Source organism: Cucumis melo, chromosome 6, assembly GCF_025177605.1.
Source record: "Cucumis melo cultivar AY chromosome 6, USDA_Cmelo_AY_1.0, whole genome shotgun sequence".
NCBI classification, from domain to species: Eukaryota; Viridiplantae; Streptophyta; class Magnoliopsida; order Cucurbitales; family Cucurbitaceae; genus Cucumis; species Cucumis melo.
The window spans coordinates 16,933,168-16,951,873 of NC_066862.1; the positions used below are offsets into that span (position 1 = coordinate 16,933,168).

Consider the following 18,706-nt stretch of genomic DNA (forward strand, 5'->3'; position numbering starts at 1 on the left):
ATACAATTTAACTAGTGTACCTAACTTGGTCAAATTTTCACAACCTGGATATAAAGCTTTCTCAGCATTTGTAAGTAGCTTTTAAAATTTTAGGATCATCTACACTATTTTGCTGTGCCGCTTCAACCATTTCAACCATATTATCATCAAAATTATCATCCAAAAATTATTTCCTAAAATTGTAGTCTACTTCAGGATCTAAATTTGTTGGAAAATACTTGGTCAAGTTTTATCCATGCCAAATCAAATTGTCATACATTTGGTTAATACCATCGATTAGTAAGTGGTTTCTGATATCATTAATATGAATTGTTTGGCAATTTCCACACCTAATACATGGATATGACATAGATGTTTTGCCACATGAATGTTTTTGTCCAAACTCAATAAAACGATCAACACCTTCTTCATATTTCTTAAATAATCTATCTGTCATCATCAACGATTTATCCTTTGTGTTCTAATCTAATTAAATGAAATTAATGAGACAAATCACCTTAACAAAATCAAATAACAAAGTATTTAAGTGGCTACCATAATTGCAAGATAGTCATTCAATCACTAAAGTACTAAATTTAAATTCGAGATTAGAATTTTTGCATTAAATTAAACTTATAATAAAGTATCTAAGTGGCTACTATAACTGTAAGATTGTGTAACCGAATTTAAATTCTAAACGACTATGTAACTAAATTTAAACGTAACCAAATTAAACGATACAATTGAAAAAAATAAATTGTAGCCATATCTAAACGATCATGCACCAAACAATAGCTAAATCTAAACGATCGTGTAGCAAATATATTACGCGCGCGTTGTTGACGGTGTGGTTGACATGACATTTTTGGTATTTTACACGGTGGGCTCTAGGCTTTTTCCATTTTTGGAATTGTTATATACAACCGCTTTGTTATATTTTTGAAAAGACCCATTTTGATAAATATTATGAAATATAAAGAATTCGAACCTATTGAATTTATATTTGCCATCATTTTAGGGGTATTATCTAAAATTTGAATTCAAATCGTTATTAAACATATATATTATGAATCATAGAATAAATTGTTAATTCATTGATTTAAATCCTAAGAATTCGAAAATCTGGTAGAAATTACCGTCATATTTTTAGGGGATATTGGTGCTAAGAAAATATTTTGTTTAGTTAAAATTTACCAAAATTGAATGTTGTTTACCAATACATAATATTCTGACTCATTTTTCGAAGAATCCAAATAGTATTATTAAAAAATGAATTGTCCTATATAAATGAGTATAATCCAATATGACCTATCTAAATGTACTGTATCAATCGATAAAAAATGGACTGTCATATATAAATAGGTATGTTAGGATATAAAAAAATAAAAAAAGTTTGCAGTCGGCGGTTTTGCTTCGACCAATAATTTTTACATAAATAAAAAGGTTTATGGGATTTGTTATTTTTTAGTTTGTTATTTCCTATTTTACTCTGCACATTATTTCGATCATTTATCAGGTCAGAAATTATCCTTACAAAACCCCAATGCAACTTAGGGGTAAATTTTGGAATTTTTACAAAAAGGAAAAAGAAAGAAAAAAGGAAAAAAACTCTTTGGTCACATGAAAAGAGTCGACGTCACTCACATAGCTTAATCCCATTCACTGGCGCTGAAGAGCCTCAGCCATTCCCTTAAGCCCCAAACCTCTACAATTCAATTCCTTCACTTCCATTTCACTCCCACCATTTCTGAGCACAACAAACCTTTCGTCAAAACATGCTTCTTCTAATGGCCTTCTCTGGCCCTTCCTTCCTCCATCCTTCCTCTGCTTCCAGACTCAATCCCCTTCTCTTTACCAAGCACCGGCGTTCTTTTGCCCTCTCCCGCTTCCGTTTCCGTCGTTTACACCAGAGACAATTAGCTGGTACTCTCACTTCTCCTCGTGTTTGGTTGCTTTTGTGGGTAGTGCCAATGGGTTCCTATCCCTTTTTGTTTTCCGATTTCTCATGAATTTTTGTTCCTACGGATTTTAGTGGCTGAATTTGACTCATTATTTGCAAGAGATATTTGCTGAAGTGTCGTTATAACTAAATTTACTATCAACCATCGGCTTAAGCTTTTCGGGTGATGTAACATAGTATAAAAGCATGTGTTTTAATTCTATTAATATTGATTTCTGTTTGTTGACCTTCTACAAATTTTAAGGCCAGAGGAATGTGTTGATTAAATGTACCAAATTAAAATTTTTGAATCAATCAATATTTAACATGTATGGGTTTAAGGTTCATCAATGTTATAAAAAGCTATTGTGGCTTATGTCTTGAGCCAAGACTTCAACTTTTAGCCTCAAAGCTTAGACTTTCCTTAAATCACAAAAGGCATACGTCCTTGTAACAGTACTCCAAGGTTTAAAATCTAAAATAATATTTGTTCGACTCATTCTTAAAAATATAAAGGTTTAAGTAGTGGCAATTTGAACGATTGCTTCTTTTACATCTGTGACTCTAAGAACATTGAAAAAGAAATTTATAGTATAAATGAATTCTATTAATTATAGTAGTAGTTATATTAAATACGTCCTTTCAGAATTTTTTAAGAGAAAATTGTGGGTTTTTTTCCCACTTTTATATGAATATCGTGTTTGGCATTGTTTGATCATACCAATTTAGACTTTGTAAAATGTTTTTTATTCAATTAGAGGCTTAGGCCTCATGTCGCCTTAAGGCTTACTACTCGTCTTGTCAAGAGGAAAATTCTCAAGGCCACCTTTAGCCTTTTATTGCATAGAGGTTCATTGAGAATTTCATGCTGTTGTTTGCAATTGGGTGTTCATGGCATTCATGAACTTTTTCTGAGTGTCATACATTGGAAATGAAACAATTTCATTTTATTGTTTGAATAATTTGTTTTGCTTGAGAACCGTGGTTAAGCATTTGATAGAGATAGAAGGGACAATTTCCCTTTGGGTTGGATTCGTGGTGGTCATGTATATAATAATTTATAATTAGTAGAAGTGACCTCTTAATCTTGATTCGGACAAGGGCTAGAAGTATTCTCGATAGACAAAGTATCACATTCATTTGCATCTGTGTATATTCACCAGTAGTTCATGGAATTTTCAGTTGCTGCATCAGCGAATGGTGTTTTTACTTCTCCAGAGATAGCAAAGACGTTTGACTTTGCTTCGGAAGAGCGAATATACAAATGGTAATCGATATCATGTCAAATATCTCACAGTATTTAACATTAAGATCACTTCTCTTTTTGTTGACTATACTATTGGCGTGTTGCTTTAGCCTATTTGATGACAAATTTTTGTCTTGTGCTACTTCATGGTTTTGTATTTTATCTAAGTGTGTTGAAAAGAAGTTAGTGCATTATTTCAATAATTGATTGCTCGTTAAGGATTCCAAGAATGTACTGGTATTTCTTTTTCTGCAATTGAGCCGGCTTCTTCTTAACATTTTATTTAATTTTTTAAACTCGATCAATGATCAGTTTAAGGAGAATTTTAGGAAACAGTCAGAAATTTGGACTTGGTTATTCCAGAGGTTCTGTTGGTTTTTTGAGATAAGATGTCTCTTTCTGTATCATGTTTTCTTAAAAAAACTGTGAATAGTTTTGGCTCATACCTTAGTTGAGTTTCTACATCTTTGTTCCATTAAATTTGGTTCTACCATTTTTACTTTATTTTATTTATTTATTATTCTTTTAAATTTTCTAAGTAAACAACATATTCTTGTTTGTTCCAGTGATCTAAATTGACCAAAATTGAATTTACCTCTTTTATTTTATTTTATTTTTTGGCAAGGTAAATGTGTACCTAATCTTCATTACTGAGTTTCACTTGACCGTGAGAAGAAAGACAAATTTGCTCACTTACGTATGATTATTTAATGCTCTTTTTGTCTTGTTAGGTGGGAATCTCAAGGGTATTTTAGGCCACATTATGATCAAGATACTGTTCCGTTTGTGATTTCAATGCCACCTCCCAATGTCACAGGATCATTGCACATGGGACATGCGATGTTTGTGACTCTTGAGGTTGTTAAACTAAGAGCTAGCCGGTAGCCTGTATCTGATCATGAATTTTATGTCTGCAACCAACTCTACATGATAATACAATTTATTGTATTAAAATATTGATATAAGATTAACTTGACCGTAATCCATTAGTTTAAACTTTTGCATCTATGGGGTTATGGTATCCAAATAGGAGGCTAATGTAGCTTAAATAGCCTCAAGGAGCAATCCTTCAAGAATCAAACTTGTGAGTCTTTTCTTAGAATGAGCTTCTGCAGGGGGAAATTCATATTTATAAAGTTTATTGTAAGTGGGGGGGGTAAAAGGGAATTAAACTAGAATAGCCCTATTCATTTTACATCAAATCAAGATAAAGTTGATATGGCGAACAACCTAGTTTTTCTTATTGTGGCCCATTATTTTTATCATCACTTTTTACCTAGTAGTTTATGCCCAACATCTGATGGTACCAGAAAATTACAGTGAAATAATATTCCCAGTGACAAGGACTTGGACAGTTTAATTGTCTTGTGGTCCTCAGTCAATTCTTTTGAGCAAGCCTTCATTTCTTTCCTTGTTATCTTTGCTCTAGTTGTCCCTCAACGATTGCTATTGGTTTCCCTTGCCAGGATATTATGGTTAGATACAACCGTATGAAGGGAAGACCAACACTCTGGCTTCCTGGGACTGATCATGCAGGTATTGCCACACAGGTTTGTCTCTAAAGTGAGCCAGTAGACTGCTGTCTTTATTTCATTCGCTAGTATCTCATAAACACATATAACAAGCCAAAATATTCAAATGATTTCACTCTTCAATGCAGGAGAAATTTCTCCTTATTTTGTATGGATGGCTGTCTAAGTCAGTGACGGAATATATTTCATTTTTCTATTTCTACTTTTTGAACTTAAGTTTAATCTAGAGGCACATTCTCTTGCATTTCCTTGCAGTTGGTTGTTGAAAGAATGCTTGCGTCTGAAGGAATAAAAAGGGTTGAATTGGGTAGAGATGAATTTACAAAGCGAGTTTGGGAGTGGAAAGAGAAGTATACAATCTCACACAATTTACTTTCGTTATTTATTTTGGTCTTGAAGTTTGCTTGCTTCTATGAAAAATAATAATGGTAACTTTTGACTTTGCCTATCAAGATAATTCATAGCTTTGTAATTTTTTAAAATTTCATCTTAGCATACTATTGTCCTAAATCTTGTATCTCCATTTCCTGCTTCTTTGTATTCTAATGATATCTTTTCTGGTGAAGTTGCTGAAGATCCCTTTTTGGGATAAGAAAAATGGGTGTGGCTTCATGTTCTTGAATAAGAACAAGGATCCTGTGTTATTCCTAATCCTACCGTTCATTGTTGATTCAAAGCAAGCATTTCACAATATTTATGATATGAATCTTAATTGTTTGCATATTTTCTCTAGCTGCTATCTCATTTAAAATGAATGATTTTTTCCCCATTCGAACTTTAAAGGTATGGTGGAACTATCACTAATCAAATTAAGAGACTTGGAGCTTCCTGTGATTGGACTAAAGAGCACTTCACACTTGATGACCAGCTGAGTCGTAAGAGAGTTTTCCATTGCATTTATTTTGTAGGCAGTAGACAGAAAAGAGGGTTAATGATTGCATGAGTGTATGTTATGCCAGCTGAAATGTTTTCTTACAAATTGCAATTGGGTGGTGTCTTATTCTTGCACTGATATTTGCCATACTTAGGTGCCTTTTATGCTATTTTGAGTTCTTTAGATAGAAGGTTTGTATTCTATTCTCCTTTGACTCCTTATGGGTGTTTGTATGCATAGACATAGAACTTTTAACTCATCATGGAAAATAACTTTATTTAAAGAAAAAGATCATAAAATTAAAAATTTGGTCACGAGTGTAATTTCAATCTGGTCCTTGAAATTTCAATTTAGCTCCTAAAATTGAGCTTAATTTCAATTTGATTCTGGTGGTTTTAAAGGTTCTATTTGGTCTTATGATTTAGTTAAACCTCACAAATCGTCCAAATGAGACTCTTTTTCAACCGAAAATCCACTTATTTCATTATAAGAAAAGCTTTTCTTTTGCCAAAATTGTATTTTGAGTATAATGTTGTTAGACCCCAATTGTCTTTCAATATAGCAGAAGGGGAAAGAAAAAATAATGCACGTGTTAGTGAGGGGAAGTTACAGTTAGAGGAAAGGAGCAGTTAAATATGAGGGGAGTAGGAAAGAAAGAGGGAATTAGTTTGTGGGTAGTTTTCTACACTCTTCCTTGAGAGATAGGATAGGCAGAGAGGGTAGAATTTTACTTTTGTGTTCATAGTTTTATGTACTTTTCAATTCATAATTGATAGTTCATCAATTCTACTTTGTAATCTTGAAGTATTTTCAATCAAATTAGAACACAACTACTTGGTGTTCTATCATTTTGGTATCAGAGCAACAATACCTGGGAAAGATTTAGATATGGCATAGAAGCGAATTGAGGAGAAACTTGAAGCAGTTGATCAGGACATTTCGGGAATAAGAGTGGAATTACACAAGTTGCCAACGATCGAGGAAAATTTGACATCAATGGCCAAAGTATTGAATGATTGTGTATCTGGGCTGAGAAACAACAGCAACAACAGTTGCTACTGAAATATATGGAAGGAATGATGAAGGAGAAGTCGATGATGACTGAAGGGTCGGAGGGATCATCAAGTAAAGGACCTTCGCTTGAAATTTCGATTGATGGGGCAATTCTTCTGTCCAAGAAATCAAGACTGCAATGAAGATAAACAATTCGGAAGGGGAAGAATCTACAAATGATAGAAGCAAATTCAAGAAGGTCTAGATGTCGGTTTTCCACGGTAATGACTTCGATTCTTGGCTATTCAGAGTAGATACGTACTTCCAAATCCATAAGTTGACAGATTCGGAGAAGATGATATTTGCAATGACTAGTTTTGATGGAGTGGCTTTGGATTGGTATATATCACTTGAAGAATGAGTACCATTTGTAGATTGGGCAGAGTTGAAGAAGAGATTTCTGACTTGGTTCAGATCCATACGTAAAGGATCCATCTGTGGAAGGTTTTTGGCTATTAAGTAGGAGTTTGTAGTAGAGGAATACAGAAATTTGTCTGACAAATTAGTGGCGCCATTGTCATACTTGCCGAAAGAAGTTTTAGAGGAAGCGTTTATGAATGGGCTTAGCCCATGGATCAAAGTTGAAGTAGAATGTTGGGAACTAGTTGGGTTCGTTTAGATGATGAAATTGGCCCAACGTGTCGAAAATAGAGAAATTACGAGAAGAGAAATTGGATTCAAAGGGGGTAACGGAGGTAAAACCTACATTAGTTTGCCTACTGTTAAACCTAATTTATCTATGAATGTGAATGAAACAAAATTGGGCAGGAATCTTCCAATGTGAACCATCACCTTGTGAGGAGTGGTTGCGGGGGAGAACTGACGAGAAGTACAATCCAAGAGGCTATCAGATACTGAATTCCAAGCTTAGAGGGAGAAGGGACTTTGTTTTCATTGTGAAGAAAAGTACCATGCCGGCCATTGTTGTAAAGTGAAAGAATAGAAGAAATTGAGGATACTGGTGGTGCGAGAAAATGGAGAGGAAGTTTAGGGTTATCTATCAATTTTGATGATCCTGATGAAGAAGCAGTAATGAAAGCACTTGAAGTGGAAAATGGAGAGAAACCCATTATAAAGTTATCTATCAATTCTATGGTGGGCCTGACTAACCTGGGAACTATGAAAGTCAAAGGGAGGATCAAGGATGAATGGTGATCGTATTAATTGATTGTGGAGCAACTCACAACTTTATCTCTAAAAAACTAGTGCACTCATTGAATTTGCCAACTAAAGAGACATCGAATTATGGGGTGATCTTAGCTACCAACTAAAGAGACATCGAATTATGGGGTGATCTTAGGCTCGGGAGTAGCTATTAAAGAAAAGCGCATTTGTGGAAAGGTTGAATTGATGGTGGGTGATTGGAAGATCAGTGATAGCTTCTTACCAATAGAATTGGGAGGTGTAGATGTGATTTTAGGAATGCAATGGCTCCGTTCTTTGGGGGTAACTGAGGTGGATTGGAGGAACTGATCTTGACGTTTCGACAAGAAGGTGGTAAGATAGTGATAATGGGGGATTCTAGTCTAACCAAAGCTTGGGTCAGTTTGAGAAGTATGATAAAATCGTGGTCACCATCTGATTAGAGCTTTTTGGTTGAATTTAGAGCCATGGAGGGGGGAATGACAGTTGCATAAATGTATGACGAGGAGAAAATACCTATAGTTGGTGAGTCCATTCCAACATTGTTAGAAAGTATGAGGATGTTTTCAATTGGCTAGAGGAGTGCCACCACATAGAGCAATTGAGCACTGTATACACTTGAGAAAGGGAACAGATCTTGTTAATGTGCAGCCATATAGACATGCGTATCAACAGAAGGAAGAGATGGAGAAGTTAGTTGATGAAATGTTAGCTTCCGGGGCGGTTCGTCCCAGTAATAGCCCTACTCAAGTTCTATCTTGCTAGTTAAGAAGAAGGATGGAAGTTGGAGACTTTGTGTGGATTATCGTGCTTTGAATAATGTCACTATTCCAGAAAAATTCCCTAACCCAATGATTAAGGAGTTATTTGATGAACTGAATGGAGCACAATTGTTTTTGCCCTCAAGGCCAGTATCATCAAATTCGAATGAGTCCAAGGGACGTGGAGAAGACAACCTTTGGAACTCATGAAGGCCACTATGAATTCTTGGTGATGCCGTTTGGTTTGACTAATGCACCCTCTACATTTCTGTCTTTAATGAATACCATATTCTGACCATACCTAAGGCGATTCGTTTTGGTATTCTTTGATGGTATTCTCATCTATAGCAGAACATTGGAAGAGCATTTGCAACGTCTACAAGTGGTGTTGTTTCCTTTTCCAAAAAAAAGAAAAAACATCTACAAGTGGTGCTGGAAATTTTGCGGGAAAACAAATTGTATGCCAATTTTAACAAATGCAACTTTGCTAGAACAAGAGTTGGATATATTGGGCACATAATTTCTGGAAAAGTAGAAGTGGACTCGGGGAAATTAGAGCTATCAAGGCGTGGCCAACACGTACAAATGTTAAAGAAGTAAGGGGATTTCTTGGCCTAATGGGTTACTGTAGAAGATTTGTGCAGAATTATGGGAGTGTAGCAGCCCCACTCACTCAATTGTTGAAGTTAGGAGCTTATAAGTGGTTAGCGGAAGCACAAACAGGTTTTGAGAAGTTGAAGACAACAATGATGACACTGCCAATATTGGCCATGCTAGATTTCAACCTTCCTTTTGAGATTCAGATGGATGCATCAAGGTTTGGAGTAGGGGCAGTTCTGATTCAAGCTGGACGTCCTATAGCTTATTTCAGTCACACATTATCCATAAAAGACTGAGCAAAACTAGTGTATGAGAGAGAATTAATAGCAGTAGTTCTTGCTGTCCAAAGATGGAGACTGTATTTGTTGAGGAGGAAGTTCACAGTTAAAACAGATCAACGGTCGTTGAAATTTTTGTTAGAGCAGCAGGTGATACAATCGCAGCACCGAAAGTGGATTGCCAAGTTATTAGGGTACTCATTCGAGGTTGTGTACAAGCTCGGACTTGAGAACAAAGCAGTAGATGCTCTATCAAGAGTGCCTCCAGCAGTGCACTTAAATCATATATCAGCTCCAGCATTATTAGATTTGACCATTATTATAGAAGAGGTGCAGAAAGTCTCGCAATTGAGAGAGATTATCAATGAATTAGAAAAGAATGAGGAACAATTCTAGAATTTTCCTTACAACACTAGATACTGAAATACGAGGAGAGATTGGTTATATCAAAGATATCCTCTTTGCTGCCTACAATCTTGCATACATACCATGACTCAGTGTTTGGAGGTCACTGGGGTTTACTTAGAACGTACAAAAGAATGACTAGCGAATTATATTGGGAAGGAATGAAGAGAATGCTCATTTGCCAATGAACTAAAACTTTATCTCTTTCACCAGTGGGTTTATTAATGCCTTTGGAAATACCGATGCCATTTGGAGTGAAATTTCCATGGATTTCATTGAAGGATTGCCTGAAGTTGTGGGGTTTGAACTTGAAGTCATCTTGGTGGTAGTGGATCGAATGCATAAGTATGGACATTTTGTTGTCTTGAAACACCCCAATACTGCCAAATCGGTGGTGGAAATCTTTGCGAAAGGAATAGTATGGCCGCACGGTTTTTCTAAATGTATTGTGTCTGATCGTGATAAAGTGTTCCTCAGTCAGTTTTGACGTGAAATGTTTCATTTATCAGGGACTAAATTGAACCGGAGTTCAGCCTATCACCCACAATCGGATGGCCAAACTGAAGTTGTCAATTGGGGGGTTGAAGTATATTTGAGATGCTTTTGTGGGGAGAGGCCTAAAGAGTGGGTGAATTGGCTTCATTGGGTGGAATATTGGTACAATACCACATACCAAATATCACTAGGGATCACTCGATTCGAAACTGTCTATGGCCGAAGACCTCCTTCTTTAATATACTATGGTGATAAGGAGACACCGAACTCAACACTTGAACAACAACTGAAGGATAGAGATGTGGCATTATGCGCTATGAACACCTCAAAAATGCTCAAGATAAAATGAAGAAGTATGCTGATATGAAAAGAAGACAAGTGAAATTCCTGGTGGGAGATTTGGTATTCTTGAAGATCAGACCATATCGTCAAACCTCCTTGAGGAAGAAAAGAAATGAGAAGTTATCACCTAAATACTTTAGACCTTACAAAGTACTAAAAAGAATGGGTCTTGTTGCTTATAAGCTGGAGCTGCTGGCTACATCATCAATACATCTGGTGTTCCACATATCACAACTCAAAAAGATGATAGGAGAACATACCAAAGTACTGCAGCTGCTGCCGAATATGAATGAAAATCATGAAGGGATGACAAGACCAGAAGAGGTGTATGGGTACCGGAAGAATCCTTCAACAAAAGAATGGGAAGTGCTAATCAGTTAGAAGGATTTACCACCTCATGAAGCAACTTGGGAAGGCTGGGATGACTTTCAACAACAGTTTCCAGATTTTCACCTTTAGGACAAAGGTGACCTTGGAGGGGGAATGCAATGTTAGACCCCCAATCGGCTTTCAATATAGCAGATGGGGAAAGAAAAATAATGCATGTGTTAGTGGGAGGAAGTTACCGTTAGAAGAAAGGAGCAGTTAAACATGAGGGAGTGGGAAAGAGGAAAGGGGGAATCAGTTTGTGGGTAGTTTTCGGCACTCTTTCTTGAGAGAGAGGATAGGCAGAGAGGGTAAAATTTTACTTTTGTGTTTATAGTTTTCTGTACTTTTCAATTCAGAATTGATATTTGATCAATTCTACTTGTTAATCTTTGAAGTATTTTCAATCAAATTAGAACACAACTACTTGGTGTTCTATCAAATGTCTATGAAAATCAAGTCAATTGAAATGCATTTTCTATGTCCATCCCTTTTGTCTAATTTCTTTTTTAATTCGATGATCTATTAGAAAAATAAATAAATATTTTCCAAGTCCATTTAAATTACTTTCTTACCATGGTCAGTTGGCTTGAAAGCAATTTCCACACTTGCTGATACACGCTTTTGAATGTTTAGGAGCCGTTATCGAGGCATTTGTTCGACTTCATGAGAGAGGCTTGATCTATCAAGGTAGAATACTGATTTCTGAAGGGCCTTTTTGTACTATGTTTCACATAATGCAGAAGATGCTGATTTATCTAGTTCCAAATTTGGTATTTTTTAATGTATGAACCATTTTTTGTGATTTGTGGGTTTTATTTTTGGCTTGGTCTTGAACTTTTGCTTGTTCTTCCATTTTGATTCTGAAGCTTCTGAAACCTTGATTTTGGTAGCTGAACAATCCATATTCCATTTTGATTCCTGAGTTAAGTCATTAAATTTTCATTGAATTCCGATGCCATATATAAAGTTTTACCGTCATGGTAAAGCTTAGCTGTGGACCCTTAAACCTGCCTCACCTTCTGTTAGATCAGACTGTTAAACGTGAGAGTTGGAGACAAGCTCTTCTAATTGTGTTATTAGGTAATTTAACCTGTTTTTATTACAATTGTTCCAGTATCTGATAGCCATTAGCCATTACCTCAGTTTTAAGCTTAAAATTTACTCAGTGTTATCCAGTTAACGCCACTTATTTCCATTGATTACATCCTGTTTAATCGGAAGTGAATCATACCATGAAGGTTTTAAAATTGTTACTTTATAGAAGAATTTGGAATAATGAAGGGGGAACCTAAACCATATCTGAGATTTGATTGGTTGTGTTTTTATGTTCTTGGTATCTTAAATCTAAATTCTTTTTGTAATTTATTTTTCTATACTATCTCGACCAACTGAATATCTTTATTTAACTTGATTGGCTGACTCTATTATGTGTTCCATGTATCAAAAAACAAGAAAAAAACAAAAGGAAGAAAGAACTCGTGGTTCTTCAATTTTTTGCCATTGAGTGCACCTCCTGATCCCTCTAGGACTCCCGTGATTACAACTTCCTTATTGCTCTCTTTGTGTAACTCTCTTGTACTTTGAGTTCTTATTAATAAAGAAGTTTTGTCCCCGTTAAAAAAAAGTATTATGCCATAAAATTAGTATGGGAGCAATTAGAGGATAAGATCTTCATATAGAAATATTTCGTTTACATGATATTTTAGTCTTTTGTAAAAAAGGTATTCAGATTAATGAGCTCCTTTATTAAAATTGAAAATCATGTATGAATTTCTCTCAAGTCAAAGTTGTCCAAATAACTGGCTGATTACTGGATTTATTTATTTATTTCCTCAGGATCTTACATGGTAAACTGGTCTCCGAATTTGCAAACTGCTGTTTCTGACCTGGTAAGTCTCTAGTCTATTGGCAGAATTAGTTCTTTTATTACTTTTTGTTTTCAATTTTTCCTTTCTAACGTGAGTGGTAACTTTGCCTAGGAAGTAGAGTACTCTGAAGAATCTGGTACTCTCTATCATATTAAGTATCGAGTGGCTGGAGGTTCAAGGTAGCTGTGAGAACACATTTCTTTAATGATTGCCTTAGAATGTCCAATCTCATCCGTGTTCTATACTGATAACCTAAATCAGTATCCATAGTTCTTAACTGTGGTTTTATTGAGCTAGAAGTCTTCTGTTCCTTTACTCTCAAATACATTATAGGACTAGTTTAATACATCAATGGATCTTTCCTCATTTGTTCTCCTATGATGAAATTGAACAACCTGAATAAAATTTTTAGATCTGTAACAGGTCTAAATCTAATTCATACTCATCCAATTTACAGTTTGTTTATAAGAAATTTGCAAATATATATATATATATATATATATTGTTGAAAACTAGGGCCTATTGGAGTGTTTATAGCCCCAAGGGTATTTGTGTAATTTATCGTACTCTAGTTTTATTTCTTTTTTTGTTAGGGATTATTATAGCTTTACTCTTGTACTTTTTAATTCATTTGAAAATAATAAGAGCGACTTCTATTGTGGTTTTTTTTTCTCCTTGTACTAGGTTTTTCCATGTATACCTTGTCTTCTTCTTTTCAATATGGTATCAGAGCGTGGTTACGATACCCTAACCGCCATTGGCGAAAACCAAATGATGCAAAATACCCTAGCCGCCATTGGCGAAAACCAAATCGGCACTAGCCTCGACTTAGCCATAATTGCCGCACCACCGGAACCGCCGCTGTCATCGCCAGAATGATCACCAGAGTCATTGCTGTTGCTGTAAAAGTTGTCAGAGCCGCTATTTTCCCGCTGCCGATTCTGCCGCTTCCGTTGATTGTTATCTTCAGTCCTTACATATCTATCAAACTATAATGCTGTCACAATCCTTTGATGAAGATCCTAATCGAAACATACACCATGAAAACAAGGTTAGTGAGTCGTCCGCCTATCATAGAGGTAAATTCTCTGCTATGGCAACAAACTTCTTGCAGCAACCGGGTTTTCCTCATCATGCATTGTTTAATTATGAACATCAAGGTTTGGTTGGTTTATCTTCGGTAATGGTTCAGCAACAGTTGGCGAATCTTCAGACAAGTTTTCAGCAACAGATCGCTGCTCTTGGTGCAGCTCTAGGAGCTTCCACAAATTCTGCCTCTCCTTTAGTCTTACTGATGTATTTAGAGAACTCGGTAACCTCTTTCCCTACCTTAATTGCTACAAGTTATTTATTTGGCTTCTTAGGAAATTCCATAAGAGAAATTGGAGGGGAGAAATTGAATGGTCAGAATTATTTCTCGTGTTTAAATCTATTAAGATGACGCTTAAGGGGCATCACAAATTTGGATACCTAATAGGAGAGGTACTGAGACCTAGACCGGGAGACCCTCAAAAGCGAATATGGAAAGGAGAGTACTCTCTTCTTCGGTCTGAGTTGATTAACAGTATGAAACCTCAAATTGGGAAACCTTTGTTGTATGCTGCTACTTCTCGAGACATAAGGGATACAATTCAAAAGTTATCCTCAAAGAGGTAGAATGCGTCTCACCTTTATACTCTACGCAAGCAGGTTCATGAGTGCAAGCAGGGGACAATGGATGTCGCTTCATATTTTAACAAGCCATCTCTGATTTGGCAAGAGATGGGCTTATGTCGAGAGATTGTCTAGAACTGTCCTTGTGGAGGAGTTTAATACTCCAAAATTGAGGAAGTTGATTGTGTATATGATTTCCTTATCGGCTTGAATTCCAAGTTTGACTTAGTCCTCCTCTAGGTTTTGAAGTTTAATTTGACCACCAAGTGTGTAAGCTTCGAAAATCTCTTCATGGTTTGAAACAATCTTCCAGGGCATGGTTCGATAGATTTATCACCTTTGTTAAATCTCAAGGGATCTCTCAGGGACATTATGATCACACATTGTTTACAAAAAGGTCTGAATCTGGAAAAATTGCTGTGTTGATTGTGTCTATCGATGTATTGTCCTACCAGGAGATGATTATTGTTGAGATTACCAGGTTGAAAAAAGAAGATGGGCGATGAGTTTGAAATCAAAGACTTAGGAAATCTGAAGTACTTCCTTGGGATGGAGGTGGCACGATCGAGGGAAGCGTTCTCTGTTTGAAGTATACTCTTGACTTGTTAAAGGAAACATGTACGACTGGATGTAGACCTACTGGTATCCCTATGGAATTCAATGCGAAATTGAAAAATTCTAGTGTCAAAGTTCCTATTGATAAAGAGGAGTATCAACGTTTAGTTTGAAAGTTGATTTATCTATCCCACACAAGACCAGATATCTCCTATGTAGTTAGCACTGTTAGTCAATTTATGCAAGCACCCTATGAATAACACATGGAAGTTGTGAATCGCATTCTGAGATACTTGAAAACTAGTCTAGGTAAAAGTCTGATGTTCCGAAAAACTGACAAAAAATGTATTGAGGCTTATACTGACTCTGATTGGGCAGGATTGGCAGAAAGTCCACTTTGGGATACTGTACCTTTGTGTGGGATGATTTTGTTACTTGGAGGAGTAAGAAGTAGGATATTGTCACTTGAAGTAGTGCTGAAGTCGAATACATAGCTATGAGTTTGGAAATCTATGAAGAGATCTGGTTGTAGAAAGTTTTGTCTGATCTTCACTAGGACTATGAGTTAGCTATGAAGCTCTTCTGTGACAATAATGTTGCTATAAGCATAGCCAATAACCCAATTCAACATGACATAATGGAATATACCTGGAGATAGACAAACGTTTTATAAAGGAGAAACTTGACAATGACAATATCTGTATCTTGTATATTCCTTCTAGTCAACAAATTGTTGATGTCCTTACAAAAGGGTTACTCAGGCAAAGCTTTGACTATTGTGTTAGTAAGTTGGGTCTAATTGATATCTATGCTCCAACTTGAGGGAGAGTGTTGGAAATTAGGGCCTAGTGGAGTGTTTATAGCTCGAAGGGTATTTGGGTCATTTATTGCCCTAGTTTTATTTCCTTTCTTATTAGGACCTATTATAGCCTATATATATTCTTTCCGTCGTACTCTTTTGAATTCATTAGACAATAATAAGAGCGACTTCTATTGTGGTTTTTTCTCCCAGTACTAGGGTTTTCCACGAATACTTTATCTTCTTCTTTTCAATATATATATATATATATATATATATATATAGATAGATAGATAGATAGATAGATAGATAGAAAGAAGTGCTTTCCAAAAGGTAAGTTCTCTTTCCCCTTCTCTCTTCCCACTCCCCTCCTTTCTTTCTCCTCCCCCTCCTTCCCTTCAACTTCATAGCCGGCCGACTACCCTCTCTGGTAGACAATGCTAGCCGTCGCCTTGTTCTTTGGCATTACCCTAGCTACCATTCTGACTTCTCAAAGATGGAAGTAAAAAGCTGCAAAATCGACAACCTTTTCTTCTGCATCTGGCATGAATATGAAGCTTTTCACATTGAAGATGTTAAAGCTAATATTTATGACTTTGTCAATTCTTCAACTTAGAAGGTCCATTCAAACGGTGAAAGATTTGAATAAGAAATCTGAAGAAGTTTATTTCTATAAGAAAGAAAAAGTTGATTGTGGAAGGGTTGAAGCTTCCAAATTCAGATCCAAAAGTGGGTGGGTTCTGAGATGCACTCAATGGCCTTATAGAGGAAGATCATTTATTCATATCCCCATTGGTGAAGATAAACAAGGTTGGAAAAGTTTCGGAAAAATGTTGGGAGACTTCAAGGACATCCATGACGACAAAATCTGATTCTCCACCCAATCCATGGTCAACACCATTATGAAGCAGCCGAATAGAAGTATGAAAGGGAGCTATCCGGAGATAGCAAAATCAAAAGAGACACCCAAGATCTCTTTCTTCGATACCACAAAACAAAGTACAAGTAAATATTGGGTGATTAAGAATCCAGTAGTCTTTAAAGCAAATTTTGATAATCTTTGGGTTTTGTTTCAAAATTTTTTGAATTTGATAGTTGGGTAAAAATTAATGAAGCATTAGAACTCTTTTTCGACTCAAGTTATCATCAATCCATGATTTGTAGACAATGCTCTAATTGAATTGGATCGTGGTCCTCTGAAGGAGTTCAGTGAAAATCCAGGCAAATGGCAATTTTTTGGTGCCTCATATTTAAAGTTGGAAAAGTGGAACAATCTCATCCATGGAAGTCCGTTATATTAGAAAGGCTATGGGGTGGATTACAATAAAAAATCTACTACTTGATTATTGGTGTAATAAAACTTTTGAAGTGATAGGAGCTCATTTTGAAGGTTAAGAAAATATTGCAGCTGAAACTATCAACTTCATTAATGTCTCAGAAGCCAAGATTCAAGTGAAGGGGAATCTATGTGGTTTCATTTCGGCAACCATTGAGATTTTTGATGAAAGAAAAGGAAACATTTTTTTTGAATTTTGGTGATATCTCTGTATCCAATCCGCCCAGCAAAGTACAAGGTGATTTATTTACTCACTATTTCTCTAATCCTTTAGATATTGTCAGATTAAACCAAGTTATGAAGGACGAAGGCTTTGAGGAAGTTTCATTTAGCTCCAAGTTTGACTCTCCTTCCTTCGAACTCCATCCCAAGTACGCAAAGGAAGGATAAGTTGTTTGATAGGCTGTTCAAACATCTTCATCAGAGGCCAATATCAACTCTCTGGAACTGTAAAGCAACGTCGGATTCTAGGAATTCTTCCCTTCAACCTCCAGCTAATGGTAGTTTCGTTAGTAAACAGTGGGCAAAGACAATCGGAAGTCTGAGAATTTCAAGAGTCGTTCAAAATCAAAACCACCAATTAGGAGAAACTCAGTTTTCCGCCAAAGGATACTTCTTTTAATTTTATTCCATTTGAAAAATCACTTGTAGGAGACCAGCAGTCACTTATCTGCAGCATTAAAGAATATAATAATGTTATTTCTATGAATAAGAATGCCAGCAAGACTTTAATCTCCATGAAGGCCAATAATAAAGTTCAGATGGGAGCTGCATCTACTCTGCCAGAAAGCAAAAAGTTGTTATTAACGAAGAAAGAGAAGGGTGCAGAAGATAGTTGTGTTATTAATTTAGTGGGTCCCAGGCTCCTTCCAACGTCTTCTAATTTTAAAAATATGGCATGTGAAAAGTTAAAAAATGGAGAGCAAAGGTCACCCAACTCTAAAAATAATAATAAAAAAGAAAGCAGCTCTATTTTTCCGATAACATTGATGCCAGCAAGTCAATCAACAAAGAAGTAAGATCTTCTTCTCTCTTGTTAGTTCGGTTTAACAAAGCTAAAAAGATTTCTTGTCCCCCAAAGTTCTTGAAGCATTTTATAAGGAAAAAGACTTCCTTCAACAATGTTTGGACTGCTCTTTTCAATTCTGAGACTTTTGGAGCTTGTTGATTCAAGGCTCAAGAGAAGCATTCCCAAGGTCATCGATCTTTCAAGTCTTCATTCACTAATGTAAATCTGGATCTTTTGGAAGTTTCTAGCTCTTTAGTCCAAGATACTGGTTTCAATACCAGGTTAGTCAATCCTTAATCTAAGCTGCATTCTTTCTCTTTCTCTAAATTCAAACCAGCCGACTCAAATATGCCCTTTATGCAAGGTATATTGAACTCTCAACAAAAGTGCGAGCAAAATACAAGCAAGGTGCAATATGGGATTGCTAATCTAGAGGAAGATGGCTGTCTCGTTGTTTAAGAAGCTCAAGA

General features: G+C 36.0%; 1 protein-coding gene across 6 annotated transcripts in view; it reads left to right on the forward strand.

Moving 5' to 3' along the window:
* The first annotated feature begins 1,629 nt into the window (after positions 1-1,629).
* The window catches only part of LOC103496791 (valine--tRNA ligase, chloroplastic/mitochondrial 2), a 55,568-nt gene continuing 38,491 nt past the window's right edge, over positions 1,630-18,706 (forward strand). For 2 of the 6 annotated variants that reach the window (XM_008458784.3, XM_051085539.1), the window contains exons 1-9: positions 1,633-1,902; positions 3,101-3,185; positions 3,896-4,022; positions 4,631-4,714; positions 4,952-5,046; positions 5,480-5,571; positions 11,650-11,703; positions 12,853-12,905; positions 12,996-13,063. In XM_008458784.3, coding sequence (XP_008457006.1) covers positions 1,755-1,902; positions 3,101-3,185; positions 3,896-4,022; positions 4,631-4,714; positions 4,952-5,046; positions 5,480-5,571; positions 11,650-11,703; positions 12,853-12,905; positions 12,996-13,063 — 806 coding nt within the window. In that variant the 5' untranslated portion in view covers positions 1,633-1,754. Of the gene's footprint in view, positions 1,903-3,100; positions 3,186-3,895; positions 4,023-4,630; positions 4,715-4,951; positions 5,047-5,479; positions 5,572-11,649; positions 11,704-12,852; positions 12,906-12,995; positions 13,064-18,706 lie in introns of those variants that run through there. The other 4 variants (XM_008458790.3, XM_008458785.3, XM_008458786.3 and 1 more) reach the window with 4 other exon arrangements.